Below are 17515 nucleotides of genomic sequence, written 5' to 3'. Positions count from 1 at the left end.
CCAGAGAGAGCTCTGCCCCTCAAAGGACAACGTGCCCACCCTGAGCTGGGGCTCTGAGTCTGTCTGTGCAGACCAGGAGGGCGGGAGGGGCCGTGGAGGAGGACATTCCGGCTCAGAGTCAGAGGACCTGAGTTAGAGTCTCGCACCAGCTGTGCGACCTCAAGCAGGTCCCCGAGCAGCTTCAAGACTCTGTTTTCTTGGCTCTGGAACGACCGGGGAGGAGGGAAATGGAATGGCAAAATCGTAATTGAAAGTGCTTTGCCATCTGCAAGGACTCGTATGAATGTCAAGGAATATTGTGATTCTAAGGGAAAGAGCCTTGGTCTAGGAGGCAACAGACTCTAGCACAGTGCTCAGTGCACAGTAGGTGCTTAACTGACAGAGGAGTAACTTCCTTCCCAGGAAGAGCTGAAGCGGAGAGAGCAGGGCTCACCCTACGCGCAAGAAGGACTGAGGCTAGACGTAAGAAAGAACTTCCCATCAGGCTGGTGAGACATTGGACTCGGCACTAGGGAAGGGCTGCAGGAGGATCTCTGCCAGGAGAGATTTACGGCCTGTCCTTTGTCTCTTAACATTCCTGCCGTATGCATGGAGGGCACCAGTTCGGTCCTGCCCGAGTGGGTCTCTGGCAAACATTTCTAGGGGAGAATCCTTGAGTTTGCGACACCATTCGGCGATTCGAGGATGCCGTACGAGGAGGGCCAGCTGGTGGAATGCGACATTGCCCAACTCCCTTCTATCAACTACTAGCATCCGGTGGGCTTTTCTATCAGCAGCCTTTTGGGACTCATGGTCAAAACTATTTGGAAGGGAAGAGGTAAGTGGTTGCTTTGGCCACAGGACAACTCAGAGCATCCGTGCTAATGTGTGCTGTGAATCTCCATGAGGGGGAAACAGAATGAAGTGTTTATCCAAACGTTTCTCCTTTTCATTTTTTATTTTGGCCACAAAACACTTCTCGTCTAAAGCAGTGCTGTCCGATAGAGCTCTCTGGGATGCCGGACATGTTCTGTGTTTGCACTGTCCACAGGTGGCCAACGAGACTGAGGAACTGGATTTTGACTTTTATTTACCTTCCACATGGGGGAATTCCAAGACCTCCAAACCCACTGGGTCCTTGTAATAATTAAAGAAACTATATAGAACGCACACAGGGTTGGGACTGTTACTTTGTTTCTTGGGTAGCACCGAGTAAATCATACATCTGTGTTTATGCGAATAAGGGAATGAATACCCATCACCGGGAGGCCGTGGGGTGCAAGTGCCTGGTAAAGAAGGTGGTTTTGACCCTTGACAGGGAAAGGGCCTTTGTTTACAGATGCTGTAGCGATTCGGGGTAGAGAAAAGACTTAAGCATGCAGAGCAGTTCGGGGAACCCATAAAAAAAAAAAAAAGGAGCCACGATGGGAGGTGACAAACCTTTGCCAACAGAGCCCACCCAGCCCTGCAGGGTGAGGCCTACATAGGCGAGGTGCACAGGACACAGATGCCTGGGGCTCGGGCACTGGGCCCCAGGGGCAGGTAGTGGCCAGCACCTGCCTGACCACATGTGGGTACACAGCTGTCACTGGAAGCACACAGATGCACAGATTTGCTGGCTTAAATTAGCTAAATCTCATAAACACTAAATTTATGTTACAAATCGTCTGACAGTCAGAGACACCGTATTTCTAAAACCTGCATTTGCAAAAAAATGCTTTATCAGGAATTGCCCTTGGACCTCGTTCCATCAGCAAAACCCGCTCTCCAGGGGAAGAAGCTTTTCAACCCATCAAGTACAAAATGCATCCAATTTTATATTTTCCCTCTCTCTCTCTTTTTTGTAGCTCCTTAACAATGAGGCTGAAAATGTGGGAATTGAGTCTGTGGATGCAAAAAGGCTTGGAGGTTGGCCAGTCTCCCTGTAACCCAGTTCTCTCTGTTCCGCCCATGCCTGGCAAAGGGTGTTCCTGGATGTCTCTCTCTCCCTCCCTCCCTGCCACCATATAGACAAACAGCCAAGGACACATGGGAATCATCCCCGCCATCTGAGGGAGCCCTCCCCAACCTGGCTTACTCCCAGCCAGGGGCAAATCGATCAGGCTGAAATCCACAAGCCAGGACTGTGTGGGGTGGAGCCCGGCTGGGGAAACTTACATTCTGCTTTGGCACAGATGAGGCAGGCGGTGGTGCAGTTGAAGAAGTTCAGGATCCCAGCTACAGCCACGCTGATGTCGGTGTTGCTGGGGTGGAGGTTCAGGGTTGTGAATCTCTGGGACTGGAACTTGATAAATTCCTCTGGGGCCACTTTGAAATGGGGGACCTGGGAGGAGGAGCAAAGAATAGGCAGCAGGGAGGATCCAGGATGAGTGAAAAAGCCAGCAAGCCTGAGTGAGGCGGGGCTGTGGACGGTGGATTCTTCCGCGTAAGAAGAAGGTCTACGGAAGACCTTCGACGCACGTCGGTGGAGGTGCAGCTTGCGGGATTCGGGACCCTCACCAGAGGAAGAAGACAAGATGACATCCTTGATGTTGTACTTGACAGTGCTTAAAACAGGACCACCCAGGATGAGAACCCCTTCCACCAGAGACCCGTATAAACATACTGTGGGCCTTGGAGCTGGGGTCTGTGGCCCTGAGAGGCCAAAACAATAGGTCTTTATTCTCAGAACAACTGCCCACTGCAAGGCAGCCAGACAAAAGGCTCGGGGAGGCGTAATCCTTATGATATTTTATTTGTAGTTAATAAATCAGAGCAGAGACGACAGAAAAACACTGCCCTGGGGACTAAGCAAGGAGTCCCATCAGACCAGCCTAGCCGACAAGTGTATAAACCAGCTCCCAACAAACTTTCTATGTGACAGCCTGGACCGGGTGCCTCCACAGACATACACATGGAGTAGGGAGCGCCTGCCGCAGGCTAAGGAGCCATCCAGAGAGCCTCTGAACAGAGCCAGGTAAATAAAAACCTGCTCTGGCTTCATTAGGACCGTGTCAGCTTCTCTCCGCGTCTATTACTGATCTTTCCGGCAGGCACTGCCCCTGCCTGCTGCCTCTCTTCTCCCGGGAAGAGATATTAACAGGCTGTGATGCTGCTTTATTGGCAGCTTAGGCTATTGGGTGGGTAATAGGAAAGTTAAAGCGTAATAAGCTGCCATCCACCTTGATTTGGTTTTGTCACCCTCATCCCTGGTAGCCAGAGCCAGGAGAACTGAAGGCTACTTGCGTCTATCAGAGATGGACTCAGGAAACCTCAACCCCTGTCCTTCCTTAGGACCAGTGCACTATGGGAGGGCCAAGGTACAGCCAGCATGGTTTGGAATGATGTTAAAGCAAGCGGGACTGGGGGTAGACAGCAGAAAGGACTTCCTGGTGGTGAGTTCACCGCCTCCTAGAATGAGTTATTCAGAAATGACTGCAGACGTTTTCTTTGCCTGGGCCAGTCCGAAGTCTGGGATAATGTTGAGACGGTGTTTATAGGGGTCTGCTACCTTGTCCTTTTAAGATTCTGGGAGAGGTCAGCCAGAGACCAGAGCTCCTCTGAGACTGGGGGCAGGGGAGAGCGAAGATTTAGCAGAAATCAGGAAACTCTTGAATTCAACTAGGATTAGCCCTTGAACCACAGAGAGGGCACCCAATATTTTCTAGCAGAGACTGAAAAATGCACACCTGGAGAAACCCTGGCGAGTTATGAGACAAGACTCAGAAGAGTGAGGTGGATCTAAGGGGTGTCACAAGGGGTCCTTCTTCCCAGCTTGTATTTTGCATCCCATACAATCTAAAAAGAACAAATGCACCTTAAAAGGAGAAACCGTTCACCAAGGAGCAAGATGGACGCCAAGGCCAGGCAGGGGCAGGGTGGCCAGGCAGGGGCAGGGTGGCCAGGCTGGCTAGCCGCTTCCTGTGTGGCCACTCAGCCTACGGGGTTCCAGCTAACTCACCCCCAACAGAGTGTAACCTTAGAGACACCCTTGAATCCACAGACCCTAGAGATGGATGGATGGATGGATCAGGAAAAATGCTCCGGATATTCAGGAAAGTGAAGGACAAATGGGTTTTCCAGGTTATAGACTTGTGTTTGCAGCCAGGTTCTGCTGTGTGATTTGGGGCAAACTACGTAACCTATCTATGCTCCCTTAGGATGGAGAGAATGATATGTGCCTCTAGGATTTTGGGGAGGATGAAATGAGAGCCTGTGTATGAAGGACACAATGGCCCAGTACCTAACATGTAGTAAGCGTTCCAGTAATGGAACTTGCTTCCCTTCCCCTTTTCTCCCCAAATCTAGGGGCTCCTGAAAAAGCTCTTGAAACTCTTCCGTGCAGGGGTGAGGCTGGAGGGGCCTCCCCAGAAAGTGGAGTCGGTGGGAAGTCTCCCGCACAGCCCGGCCATCTTGCAGGCGGCTGGAAAACCAGCCAGCTGCTCTGATGGGCCCAGGCAGGGATGGCCGGGGCCAATCCAGCTGATTCTCTCTCTAGGACAAAGATCAATCCGTAATTGATTTGCAATTGCAAATGCATCCCAGCAAGTCATCGTGGAGGTGTGTGGGGGAAGGAGAGGTGAGGCAGAAAGCGAACTCCTCGGTGAGAACTCCATTTCTTTTCCCTGGAGCGGAGGGGAATCAGTGTGAGGCAGTTCAGCCTCATAAAATATGAAAAGAAATGCATAATCTGAATGGAAAGGAAAGGATGCTCTGGAAGGGACATGACCAGACAAAGGAAGGGTAACCGGCTGGCTGTTCCCTGGGCAGCACAACCTGTCTGGCTGGTCAGTGGCACAGGGGCCAGGGTGGCAGGGTGGGGAACACGGTTATAAATCAGGGTCTCTGCCCCTGGCCTGAAGTGCCAAACAGGGTTAAGGGATATGTGTTAGCGGAGGGAAAAAAAAAAATCCACTGAACCCCACGAGGAGGCCATTTTGGAGTGGGGGCTGGGGGGTGACTGTAAGGGACAGTGAGGCAGTGTGATGGGGAGGGGGGTGAGAGGAGAAAAGAGGAAACGGGGAGCTGAAGTCTTGGCAACCTCACTTGGTGAAGATCACAGGGACTGCTGGAATAACAGCCTGCCAGAGATCTGAGCTGTTTCTCGGAGCACGGCAAGAAAGATTTAAATTAAACATCAGCTCTAACTTCCTGGGGCCAAGGCCTGTCAGATGGGGGGGGGGGCTGAGTACAGGGGTGGCGGGGGAATGCAGTGAAGACAGAAGCACCTTTTTTGGCCTAGGATGAGTCAAGAGTCATCTTTCAGGACATCTGAGGGGGTAGGGATGGGGAGCTCTCCGCAGAGACCTGGCCTGTGGCAAGAAGGCTCAGGGGGCTTAGCCTATAGGGCAGTGGCCCAGGGCTGGGGAGGCGGGGGTGGGGGGACAAGACCAGCCACAGGACTAGAGCTAGGATGGCAAAGCACTTTAAAGTGCAGGTAACGGGGCGCCTGGGTGGCTCAGTCGGTTAAGCGTCCAACTTCGGCTCAGGTCATGATCGTGGATCTTGCGAGTTGGAGCCCCACATCGGGCCCTCTGCTGTCAGCGTGGAGCCCGCTTTGGATCCTCTGTCCCACTCTCTCTCTGCACCTCCCCCGCTTGTACATGCTCTCTCTCAAAACTAAATTTAAAAAATTAATAAAAAAATAAAGTGCCGGTAACAATTCTGAGAGTGGGTTCATGAAGAGGCAAGATAGATATCTGGGCAAAGACTCAGGGATTTGCCGGGCGTTCTTCTGACCGTGAGAAAAGTGGGTGACATTAAGGGCGTAGGCTCCAGGGGACAGTAGGGGGGTGGTGGTAGGCTCCAGGGGACCGGGGGGGGGGGAGGGGGTTAGGCTCCAGAGGATAGAGGATAGGCAGCAGGGGCGGCTTGCTGAGGCAGTATCTGTCCCGTGGTGGGTTTTCTCCTATTTCTAGAATCAGATCCTCCCAAAGCTACTGCTCCTGGAAGGCTGAGCCTCCAGGCCCCAGAAAAGGTGCAAGACTGATCCTTCCTTCCTCTGTCCCTCTGCCCTGCCCTCTCCCCGGCTCCTGACCTTGCACCTCCCGTCACCGAGCTCTGTCTGTTCTCGAAGGACCCTGGCTAGAAGGCTCTTCGGGGCAGAGAAGGGCTGAGGGGGTACTTTGCCACTGTCTCCCAGGGATGTATGTGAAAGGGAAGACTGACAGATTCCTGGAGAAACTAGGAAGGGTTCCAGCAATAAGCAAAACAACAAAGTTTCGAGTTCGTTTTCTCCAGGGGAAAAGGAGGGAGAGAGTTGATGGAACAGAGAGCAGGCTATTACTCAGAAACTCATCCCCAACTGTCTTTATCCCCCATGGAACTGGAACCAGTGGAAATGATCTCAACACTGAAACGACAGAAGCTCAAGTTCGAGGTGACACCTGAGGAAGAATTCACTGATTGAAGAAGTAAACACTGGAACTGGTGAATGGGGAAGAAAACCAAAGACAACCTTTTCCTAGAGAACTTAGACAGCAAGAGTTTCAAACTTTATTTTAGCAATAAAATGTAGCAGTGCCTCCCCCGCAAAGGCATTCTTTGCCAGAATCGCCGTATCTAAACAGAATCATGAAGCAATTCCTGGGGAGCTCAGACTTCTGTCTTCTTGGTGTCCACAGCCTCTCCCTCCACCCATCACCTCCAAGGGCCACCCCCCCACCCCCCCGCAACACCCCGCCCCGGGACGCAAAGACCCAGAGCAGCTCAGTTTAAAAGTCCTGTTGTGAAATCTCCCCTCCATGTCCCCTCCACCCAAACAGCCTGGAGAAAAGTAAGTACCCAACAAAGGACCACTTCTTTTCACTGTTTTGATGTTGCTGTTGTTGGTAAACACCAACCAGGCCCCAATGGGCTCCTCCAGACCTTGAGAATCCATGACATCTTTGGGCCCAGGGCACAGGTTGCCAGCCCGGAGACAGTCCCCGGGCTGGCGTAGCACTCACCTCCTTCTCCCCACAGATGTTGCTGATGATAGAGCTGGAGGCCGGACTGGAGGAGGGTCCCAGGACGGCGACCACCCCCTTGGGGAGGATCTGACACACTGCGGCCAGCAACAGGACGGAGCGTGGGCAGCAGGAAAGGAAACAAGGCACTCATCAGGCGGGACGGGGGCCGGCTCCCCTGCCTGGGGTTCAGGCTCACGCCCAACCTTCACCTGCAGGACCCTCACCGTCCGCCACTCTCCCCCCAGCCTCCTCCCACCTTTCCAAACTCAGTGCCTCTCCTCTTCTGGACTATGGGGCTCCAGGACAGCTTTATTGGAGTTTATGGAAGGTATTAAATGAGGAAATGACCCAGGTTATGACAACATACGGCCACAGCCAACAGGGTGTGTAAATTGTCTTGGCTGTCACTGAAGGACGGGGGCTAACGGCGGAAACCTGCGGATTCCATCCTGCCAGACCTGCAGCGAGGGTGCTGGGAGCCTCAGCATGGCTGCCTCGGGGGCTGAGGGCCCAGCTCACAGAACGGTCACCTGCCGTGCAGTCTGTCAGCCCCTCAAATCTAAAGAGGAAGGGGAGGGGCGCCTGGGTGGCTCAGTCGGTTGAGCGCCGACTTCGGCTCAGGTCACGATCTCGCGGTCCGTGAGTTTGAGCCCCGCATCGGGCCCCTGTGCTGACAGCTCAGAGCCCGGAGCCTGTTTCGGATTCTGTGTCTCCCTCTCTCTGACCCTCCCCCATTCATGCTCTGTCTCTCTCTGTCTCAAAAATAAATAAACGTTAAAAATTTTTAAAAAATAAATAAATAAATAAAGAGGAAGGGGAGGGGCGCCTGGGTGGCTCGGTCGGTTAAGCGTCCGACTTCGGCTCAGGTCATGATCTCACGGTCCGTGAGTTTGAGCCCTGCGTCGGGCTCTGTGCTGACCGCTCAGAGCCTGGAGCCTGTTTCGGATTCTGTGTCTCCCTCTCTCTGTGACCCTCCCCCATTCATGCTCTGTCTCTCTCTGTCTCAAAAATAAATAAAAAAAAATTTAAAGAGGAAGGGGAGGAAGAAAGGCAGACAAGCAGTGGGACAAAGGGTGGTAGAGAGGATACAGAGAGAAGAAATCAGACTCAGCTAAAGCCAAGGGAGCAGGAGGGAGATAAGCAGAAAGAGAAAACAAGAGGGAGAGAGAGGGAGAGAGAGGGAGAGGGAGGGAGAGGGAGAGAGAGGGAGAGAGAGGGAGAGAGAGGGAGAGAGAGGGAGAGAGAGGGAGAGAGAGGGAGAGAGAGGGAGAGAGAGGGAGAGAGAGGGAGAGAGAGGGAGAGAGAGGGAGAGAGAGAGAGAGGGAGAGAGGGAGAGAGAGAGAGAGGGAGAGAGAGAGAGAGAGGGAGAGAGAGAGAGAGGGAGAGAGAGAGGGAGAGAGAGAGAGGCAAGGAGGAGTCTCATGTCTCGATGGCATCCTCTGTCACTCTTGCTCACCTAGACCCCAGCTTGGTGCACCTGCTTCCCTGAGTGTGTTGGGCCCTTTGTGATCTTGGGCTTCCCCACGGAGAAGGAGCCCTTCCTTCCTCTACTCTGGACACTCACCCTGTCAAAGAGCACCTCAAATGCCCTCCTCCTTGCGCCTTCCCCGGCTCCTTTGTGTGGAATTAATCTTCCCCATCTCCCCCAGGGCCCCTGAGGCCCCTCGTGGATCCCTCTGTACTGAGACGCCTGTAAATGTGCCGAATTCAGCTTGTCGCTTAGATGTCTTTCTGCTCTCACTAGATTTCAAACCCTGTAGGGGCAGCAGCTGAGCCATACTTGTCTCTAAGACCCCGCTTCTCACCTCCTCGGTGTCCAGCACAAGGTTTTCTAGGTGCCCAGCTCACAGTCATTGAACGAATGAGTGGAGGGATGGATGACTATGCAATCAGAAGAGCAGGAGAGAATCTCAGATTTTAAAACGCTACAGACGGAGCACCAAAGGATGGGAGAAAAAGGAGGTGACAGAGAGAACCTGACCGTGGTATCAGAACCCAAGAGTCGCCCGCTGGAATATGCACTGAGGTTCCCGGACACCCTGCAAGGCATTCTTCACTGCACAACTCGAAACTTGACTCTGGACACATTTTCTTCCTACTCACGTCAAGAGGCAGGCTGAGCCATTCCCAAGGCCAGTAAACTGAGGTTAAGGGATCAGTCCAAGGTTCCTTACTGGGGAGGCGGCTGCAAAGCCACACCTGCAACCTAGATGTTCTTTCTCCTAGGGTGGGGTCCTAAACATTGGTCCACACAGCCACGTGATGGCCCTCAGGGGCCCTCACGGGGGGAGCACCAGAGTCCAAATCCCAGTGTTGCCATTTCACACACAAACCACAGGCTGTCCTCCCAGCCTGAGGCTCACGCAGGGATCCCGCCACACCGGGCATCTCAGCTGCGGGCCGTGGGTACCCGAGCGGAGCTCATCTGTACTGTGCCTGAAACATTCCCAGTGACAAAGTAGCCACAAGCCGGCTTCATCTCTGAAGACTGCTTTTCCAAGTTAAAGCAGTTGGCATGTAAGTTAGGCCATGTGATCTCAGCCAGCTTAACGCTTACTGGCCACTAGACGCTCTAAGTTCGTCGGCCGTCAGACTCCTGCACCTTAGTGCGTCTTAGTTCCTGATTTTACCGATAAGGAAACACCACCCGAGGGATGTTCAGTGACTCCTCCTTAGAGGAGTCAGGCACCTAACAAAGGTCAGAGCCAGCACCGGAATTCAAGGGTGTTGACCCCATCCTGTCCGGTGCCCATTTGGCTATCTCGAAGCCCCCCCCCCAGCTCCCTGCAGCCACCCCACCCCTCCCTACCCACCCCTCCGGTCCAGACCCCCATCCCATCTCTTTCTACTGAATCTGCTTCCCGAGGTCACCAGTGACCTCTTAGCAGTTTTCCCATCCCATTCTCTTTCTGCAGCACCTGATGCGGCTGACTGCTGTGTTCTTTTGAATTTCATAACCGTCCAACCCTGATTCTGGTCAGTCTTCTTCACTTCCTTTGCGGATTCCTCTTCCTTTCTCCACCTGCTAAATCCAGGTTTGATCTGTGCCTCCCTCTCCCCGGGCAATCTCACCCTTGCCTTGACCTCTACTCTCCTCCCTGCCCAGGTGATCCCGTACTCCGACCTATGTCCTGGGTTAAAGGTCAAGTTCCAACCACCTGCCAGACATTGCCACGGGGACTTCGCTCTGGTATCACGCACCCATCATGTCCGTGGCAGAGAGGAAAGCCTGTCTTATTTACCTCTGTCTCCTCCATACTTAACACAGGGCCTGTGCTTCATAGTTATGTGCTCAATAAATAGTTGCTGAACCACCCTGCTGCCTGCTCAACACTTTCCATGGAAAACTGGAAATAAGCTACAGGTCCAGTCATAAGGGAACACTTACCTTAAATGTCGGTCATATACCCACATGGAGTATTATTTAGGTATTTAAAATGCTTAGGAACAGTTTATGACAGTATTAAAAATATTTATGAAATAATATTAAGAGAAAGAAGCAGGATATGAAATTATACATATATCTACATGAAGGCTACAACCAAGCAAATACAAAAAACAGGCGCTCAGGAACAACTGTAAGAAGATGTTATAAAAGCCCGCATTTACTGAGAGCTAATTATGCACTTTATATGAACGGACGTATTTGATTCTCATAACGACCCGATGAGATAGGAACTATGACTGTCAACTTCATTTTACAGATGAGAGAGTGGGACAGAAAAATTAAAGGGCAGAGTCGGGATTCACACCCTCAGTCCCTGAACCCAGGTCGGCACCTTCACCTTGGCACCCTGCAGCCTCCCACCGTCCCACGGTGATTAACTGGGACGTTAATGGGGATCGCTTTGGCCAGTTCGACGTTGCATGATTTTCTTCCCCCTCTTCTTTTCTGGTACTTTCTATAATGAGCATCTACTCATTTTATAACATGTCATTATAAAATACAGAAGGCATAAAAAAAAAAGTTTCTTCCAAGGAGGAAGTAAAATTCAATATGTGTGTGATTTCCTCAAGATACTACCTTTCCTGGGGCGCCTGGGTGGCTCAGGCGGTTAAGCGTCCGACTTCGGCTCAGGTCACGATCTCAGGTTGTGAGTTCGAGCCCCACATCAGGCTCTGTGCTGACAGCTCAGAGCCTGGAGCCTGCTTGGGATTCTGTGTCTCCCTCTCTCTCTGCCCCTTTCCTGCTCACACTCTGTCTCTCAGAAATAAACATTAAAAAAAAAAAAAAAGGATACTACCTTCCCAGCCCTTCCTCCCATCGCACAACTGACTATTCCACACCAGCCCACCAGGAACATACTTCCAATTTTCCTACTCGAGCCTGGTCCCAAGTAGTTCTCCCTGACCGGACCTGGAATTCTTAACCTGCTGCCTCAGATCTGGGGGGTAGAAGTCAGTGGTCTGTGAACACTTTGCAGGGGGAAAGCGACATCATTAATTTCTCTCCTAAGTAAAACTTGGCATTTCCTTCAATTGTGAACATAGGCGACAACCACAGTATCTCAACAGTACGTGTGACTTTGTCACCAACGGACACCCCAAATCTTTTCCTGCCACGTTGCAGTGCTTCAGATAATCTCAAGATAACATTTATATCATTATTTCAAAATCAGGCCAGCAGTTGCACCTGTTGCTAGGTGTGGCCATTTAATACCTTAATGAAGAAGCACATTTGTTAATGTATCGTTATACAAATATTTTTAACTCATTGCCATATAACTGGTTTCCTTGGTCATCCTTTCTATCTTATTCATTTAAAAACACTTTTCTGAGAGGGAGTCCATTAGCACTATTCGCGCCCCCAGGTGACCGTGGTCTAGGCCCTCTCTTGCCCTTCGGCTTGGCAAACTCCTACTGATCCTCCAGTGCCCAGCTCAGACCTTGCCCCCAGGCAAGAACACACTTCCCCCTCCTTCTACCACATCACACTGTGGCTCTGAGTCAGTCCTGCCCTGGAGCTGCTGAGACAGATCCTTCCCTGTTCTCTGAATTCCTGGCCAGCTTCTGCCCCAAGCTGGTTCATTATGTTGGGCCTCAATAGAGAGAAGCTTCTCCTAAAAATAAATTCTTTTAGAAGGCTACAATCCCTTATTCCCAATTCCAAAAATCCGAAAGGCTCTGAAACTGGATGGTTTTCATCAAGCTCATTTGGTGGCAAAATCTGATCGAAACAGACAGATGTGAGGTTATTTATAGTATGCGAATATTTGAACGTAAGTATGCATTTATTTGAGTCTGGGGTTCTGCCTGAAGCCCAGCTAGAGAGGTTACTTGATGCATGGTGCGTGCACCTCATGACTTTTCCCGTAGCTGGAAAGTTCTAGATTCTAAAAACATCCAGCCTTAGAGGTCTGTGGACCTGTGCCGTTCCGACCATCCATTGTCCATCTCCCACAATAGACTGGGAATCCCTTGAGGGCTTGGGTCACATTAGTTCGGTTCTGACAAAAAGGAACTGTTCAAAAGATGTTTGCTCAACTGAATTGAAATGATCCAAAATGATCCAATAATCCCCATGGCCTGGGGACCTCCTGGGGTCTGGGAATCGTTCTTTCGTTCCTTACGAAGGATGCCTTGCTCAAGAAAAATGGAAACTTTATAAAGGGCCTCAGCTCTGAAACCTCTGGAACGCTGACTCGATGGGCCCGGGCCAGCTGCATGACAGCCCTGGGCAGTTTGTGAGAGGGACCGCTGGGGAGGGAGGTGCACCTTACCTCTGCCTCCCAGGGGGGCAGGGAAGAGAGGGAATGGAGACGTGAATGACATTGCCATGGCAACAAAGTTTCCCAGCCAGCAGAGGCATCGGAAGACCAGGGTCAGAGAAGCTGCTGGAATAAAAGACCATGATGGGGTGTTGTAAGGGGAGAATGGGGTGGTTCTTCCCCTCAAGATGCCAGTTCTGGCCTTGACCCCGAGTCCTTCTCTTGAGTCATCACAGGGAGAGGAAGGGTCTGTCTGTGATGCAGACGGCGTAAGAGGGGTTAAATGTAGGCATCGCTGATTACAAGGCCCTCCAGGGCAGGGGCAGCTTCCTGGGTGGGGCAGGGTCCTCCTCACTCACAGCCTGGCACTCGATGAGTCACTCAGTGGCTCCCTGAGCCCCTTGGTGAACAGGCCTGGCCACGGGGAGCTGACAGTGAGGTGGACAGCGGCGGCTGGGAGAACTCCGAGCCCCCTTCCGGTCAAAACACCTCGAGATGCTAAAGCCCAAGTCTGGCGGGAGGACAGGGCCTCTGGGTCTGGTTACGCGGCAAACCCAGTGCAAAGCGAAGCCTGACTGCCCCGGAGCAAAGCAAACAACGGCCTCCATCACCCTGGAAGAACCAGCCTGTGCCAGAGCCTGCGGGAGTGTGCTCCATCCTTAACCCTCCGAGAGCGGACAAGGGCTGAATGGGGGGCCTTGCCGACCCCCGAGCCGACGAAGGGGGCACGTGAGGGTGACAGCACCAGGCCTCTGAACCGTCCTGCGCTGTGGGGGGAGGGTTCTCCCTGGTCAGAGAACTCAGAAGTGCCGCTGGCTCCCCCCACCCAGGGCGTCTCTTGAAAGCCCTCAGCCTGGTCCTGAACAGCACCACCATTTACTGGGACATTCCATGTGCCAGGCGCCGGGCTGGCAGACGGGCTGGCGCCCTGAATTCTTACAGTCACCCTGCAAGGGAGAAGTTGGTATACGAATTCTCCTTCTACTCCTACTCCTACTTCTCCTACTGCTGCTGCTGCTTCGTAAAATTTATCGAAAGTTCACCCTATATTGGGCACTGCTCTCAGTCCTGTCAGCCCATCGCCTCATTTAATACACACACACACACACACACACACGCACACAAAACCCCTCTTAAAGTAAGAACTTTTATTATCCTCATTTTATAGGCGAGGAATCTGAGGCACAGGAGCTAAGCCCAAGGTACTGGCAGAGCCCAGGATTAGGATCCTGGCCCGTCCGACTCCAGAACCTGACCCCGAGTCTACACCGCTCTCCAACCCCGACCCTCACCACTGCCCCACAGAAACTCTCTGCTTTAGCCACGCCCGACTGTCACTGTGCCCCCAGCCAGTGTGGCTTCCTGCCTCGAGCGCTGGCCCGTGCCACCGCGCAGTCCGCATGGGTGCCTTCTCTTCTCTTTGCCCACCAAACATTCCCAAGTCCAGCCCAGAGGCACGATCTGACCACCAGCTGCAGCTAAACACTACGTATTTCCACCCGCCCTCTGCCCACGTCTGAGCCACGCGGCACAGCTACTGAACTTTATGTCACGTTTCAGACGTTTCTGGGTTTTAACTGCCTCCTGGGAAAGACTGTGAGCCTCTGTCTCCCCACCTGCCCCCCAGCCATGAGGAGGTTGGACCAGATGATTTCAATGCGTTTCTGAGTCCACATTATACACATGGGATGTGGGGAGCTCAGAGAGGGGGCAGCGAGGGATGTTTGTTGAGTGACTCATCGCCGTTCATAAGACTTTCTCTTGGCTTCTCACTTTCTCCCCTGACGCGGACTTGGATTTGGTCTACTGAACTGATGGGAGGAACGCTTGCCCTCACTTACTGGAGGCAGCTTTGCATCACCCGAGGTCATGCCGCTGGAGCCTGTGAGGAGCTCGGGAGCTCATGGAGGAAGGGCAAAACCCTGCGGCCCGAGCACCCCACGCCGTGCTCCTCTCCACGGGCACAGGGGCCGCGTGGGGCCGGATAACCAGTGCGCCTCTGGGTCTCCAGGGGAAACAGTGTGGACAGCTGATAGCACGCTTGGCCTCACAGAGACAAGCCAAGGCAGAGGCGAGGGGTTGACAGGGAGGCCCCTGCTTCTGGCTCTGCAGTAAATTAAACTTCAAACTGGCTCTGGCAGCAGCAGGGACAGTGCCTCCGGGTGTCTGGGTGATAAGGGGGTGGGCGCTCAGTTAAGCTCGGATACGGCAGCCGCGGGAGACGCGCTGATCTGTGGAACAGAGCCGGGCAAGGCCTGTGGGAACCTCCCTGCACGAGAAAGGCTGAGGTGCAGATAAGATACAGAAGCAGGGAGGGAAAGGGCCAGGCGGGAAAGAGATGACCTAGCAGGTCTCGTCCATCCCTCTCATTTCAGATCTGCGGGCTGCGCGGAGGGAGTCGGGAAGCCAAACATCAAGAAGCCCGAGGCAATGACGGTGACAGGGCAGGGGTGAAGGGAACCCCACGTGGGCTTGAGGAAGCCTTACGGGCGACCCTCACTTTAAATAAGCCCACTATCTGAAAATCTAAGTGAACCAGAGACAAGAGGAGGTGATTTTGCACTTGTAACTTTCCAGCGTCTGGGGTTGTTGTTAATTAATGCCCCGTCTGGTCCTTCCCATCTCCCAGCCTGGTTTTCAACCATCAGATGAGGAAGTGGAACCCTGGACGTCAGCATCTTCGGTTTCTTGACACTTTGAGATCTTAGATTCTTGAAAGAGTCGTTGTTCTCCTCGATGGATAGTCCCGCCCCGAACATAATTCATTAAAGCGTGATCTATCCAGAACTTTCTGAAACCCACCTACTGCTAATGAAAGTGGACAGCATGGTACGTTGCTGGATTGCTACCGCAAACTTAGAGCTGGCCTCTGCTTTCCACAACCAAGAACCGCTGGCGTCTCCTTCGTCCCCTTGGAACAGAGCTCCTGGCCGTGGGTGACAGGTGTGAGTCTGGGGGCATTGCTCAGGGCCCCAGACTGACTCAGATAGTTTTAAGTTAATCATGCAAATTAGCCCTGGGCCACCAGCCTGGGGAAAACACAGCCCATGACACTGAGCAGCAGCTGGCTTTGGGTGGCCCATCACAACTTCCAAAGGCTCCACGCTGTCAGGTGCATCAAGTCCGGAAAACTGGAAAGGGAAAGGGAATGTCCAGTTACGGCGGACGCCCCGTGAGGCGTGCTGACATTAAGACAGGCCACTCGAGAAGAGCTGGGAGGCAGACGGTGCTGTCACCTCCAGGTGGCTGGACTCTGAACACAGGAGAGAGGGAGAGGATGATAAGACAGGAAGGAAGCCTGCTCAAAGGAGACGAGGAAAGAAAGCCAACAACAAAGTCCACAGGGGCCGTTTACCGAGTACCAGTAACACGCAGGGTACTAAACATCTCACCTCCACCGACTCATGCTGTGCCCTGAGCGACCCTAGGAGGTGATATTACCATCACCCTCATTTTACAAACGAGGAAACTGTAGAGGTGACTGGGTGGTTCAGGCAGTTAAGCATCTGACTCTTGATTTCTACTCAGGTGATGATTTCCTGGTTTATGAGTTTGAGCCCCACATCATTGCGGTGCCTGCTGGGGATTCTCCTCTTCTCCCTCTCTCTCTCTGTCCTTCCCCTGCTCATGTTCTCTCTCAAAATAAACTTAAAAAAAAAAAACCACACAAAAAACAAGGAAACTATAGTACATCCTATGCACACATAGCTAATAAACAGTAGAGCCAGGATTTAAAACTGACCGGTCTGATTCTAATATCCATATTTCACTCTTTATAACACAGACTCCCCAAAGTAGGGATTGCAGATCTACCGTCCCTCCTTGATCCGGGGACCCCATCTCCCTCCTATCTCCTTCCCCCAACACGGCCACTGAAGTCCAGTCCCTGCCTGGAATCAGCCGAGAGCACTAACCCACCGCCTGTTCTCTCCCTTACTTCGGGAGGGAAACAGCTGGGCTGGAACATTCCTATGAACTATCTGGGTGGTGTTTAAAATCCATTGTGGGGAAGCAGCTCTGGCTTCAGATGAAAGGCCTTTGGGGTAGAAAGATCCAGAAACCCTGTTTCTAACGAATGCTAATCATGCCTCAAACACAGTGAGATGTAAAAGCTGAACCATGGGTTACTAGCTAATAAAATACTTGCGCCTAAAAGAAGGGCATGAAAAAGACGCCCCAAAGCTCTGTAACGTGGAATAAAAGTATCCGTTTCCTTCATTCCCCTGATTCATCTGGCTAAATATTTTAGATGTATTGACTTTACTAAGACAGGCTGCATGGGTCACTGGGAGAGGAAATTTACATCTGCTAATGACCCCCAACCACAACGGGCAATCTGTGCTCTCTGTTCTGCCCCAAGAAACCAAAGGGAAGGAGGGAGGAGCTGGCTTTTCAAAGTACGCACCGCAAAGCTATTTAGGAACCTAGATCCTTGTCTGGGACCCAACCTCCTAGACAAAGATCCACGACAGACTGGACTAGGAGATCTCCCAAGACGTTGCTGGTATTTCTGATTTCATTCAGAAGGTGTAGAGACATTTGGAATCTTCCTTTCATTGTACTAGAATTTCATCTCTTTGACAGCTAGGATTTCCATCTGCTCCTTGCTGGATCCCCATTGCCGAGAAGAGAGTCCAAGAGGCACTCACTAAATATTTATTGACTGAACTAATGAATAAGCGATGGACTATTTCCGGTACCTGTTCCCTCATTCCCCTGTCCACAGGAATCTGTGTCAATAGATCCTGTTGGACTCAACAGTCCTGTTCTGTATGGTCCCTAAGAGTGTTCACTCTCCCCAAGGGTCGTTATCAGGCCATCTGGCCAACACCTGTGACTTGTGACATCTGCCATGGCAAGATGAGCTGGACCCATCAGATCCTCTACCTTGCAAATTCA

At 52.2% G+C, this 17515-nt stretch overlaps 1 protein-coding gene across 3 annotated transcripts in view; it reads right to left on the bottom strand.

The window, feature by feature from the left end:
- The window catches only part of GRIK4 (glutamate ionotropic receptor kainate type subunit 4), a 352218-nt gene that overhangs the window by 158081 nt on the left and 176622 nt on the right, over window positions 1-17515 (bottom strand). For all 3 annotated transcript variants that reach the window (XM_042957687.1, XM_042957686.1, XM_007072913.2), the window contains 2 exons: window positions 6906-7003; window positions 2137-2302 (listed from right to left, as the gene is read on the bottom strand). In XM_042957687.1, the coding sequence (XP_042813621.1) occupies window positions 2137-2302; window positions 6906-7003 (264 nt within the window). The remainder of the gene's footprint in view (window positions 1-2136; window positions 2303-6905; window positions 7004-17515) is intronic.

Source organism: Panthera tigris, chromosome D1 (genome assembly GCF_018350195.1).
Source record: "Panthera tigris isolate Pti1 chromosome D1, P.tigris_Pti1_mat1.1, whole genome shotgun sequence".
Lineage (NCBI taxonomy): Eukaryota > Metazoa > Chordata > Mammalia > Carnivora > Felidae > Panthera > Panthera tigris.
This window is presented reverse-complemented; position numbering and strand designations above follow the sequence as displayed.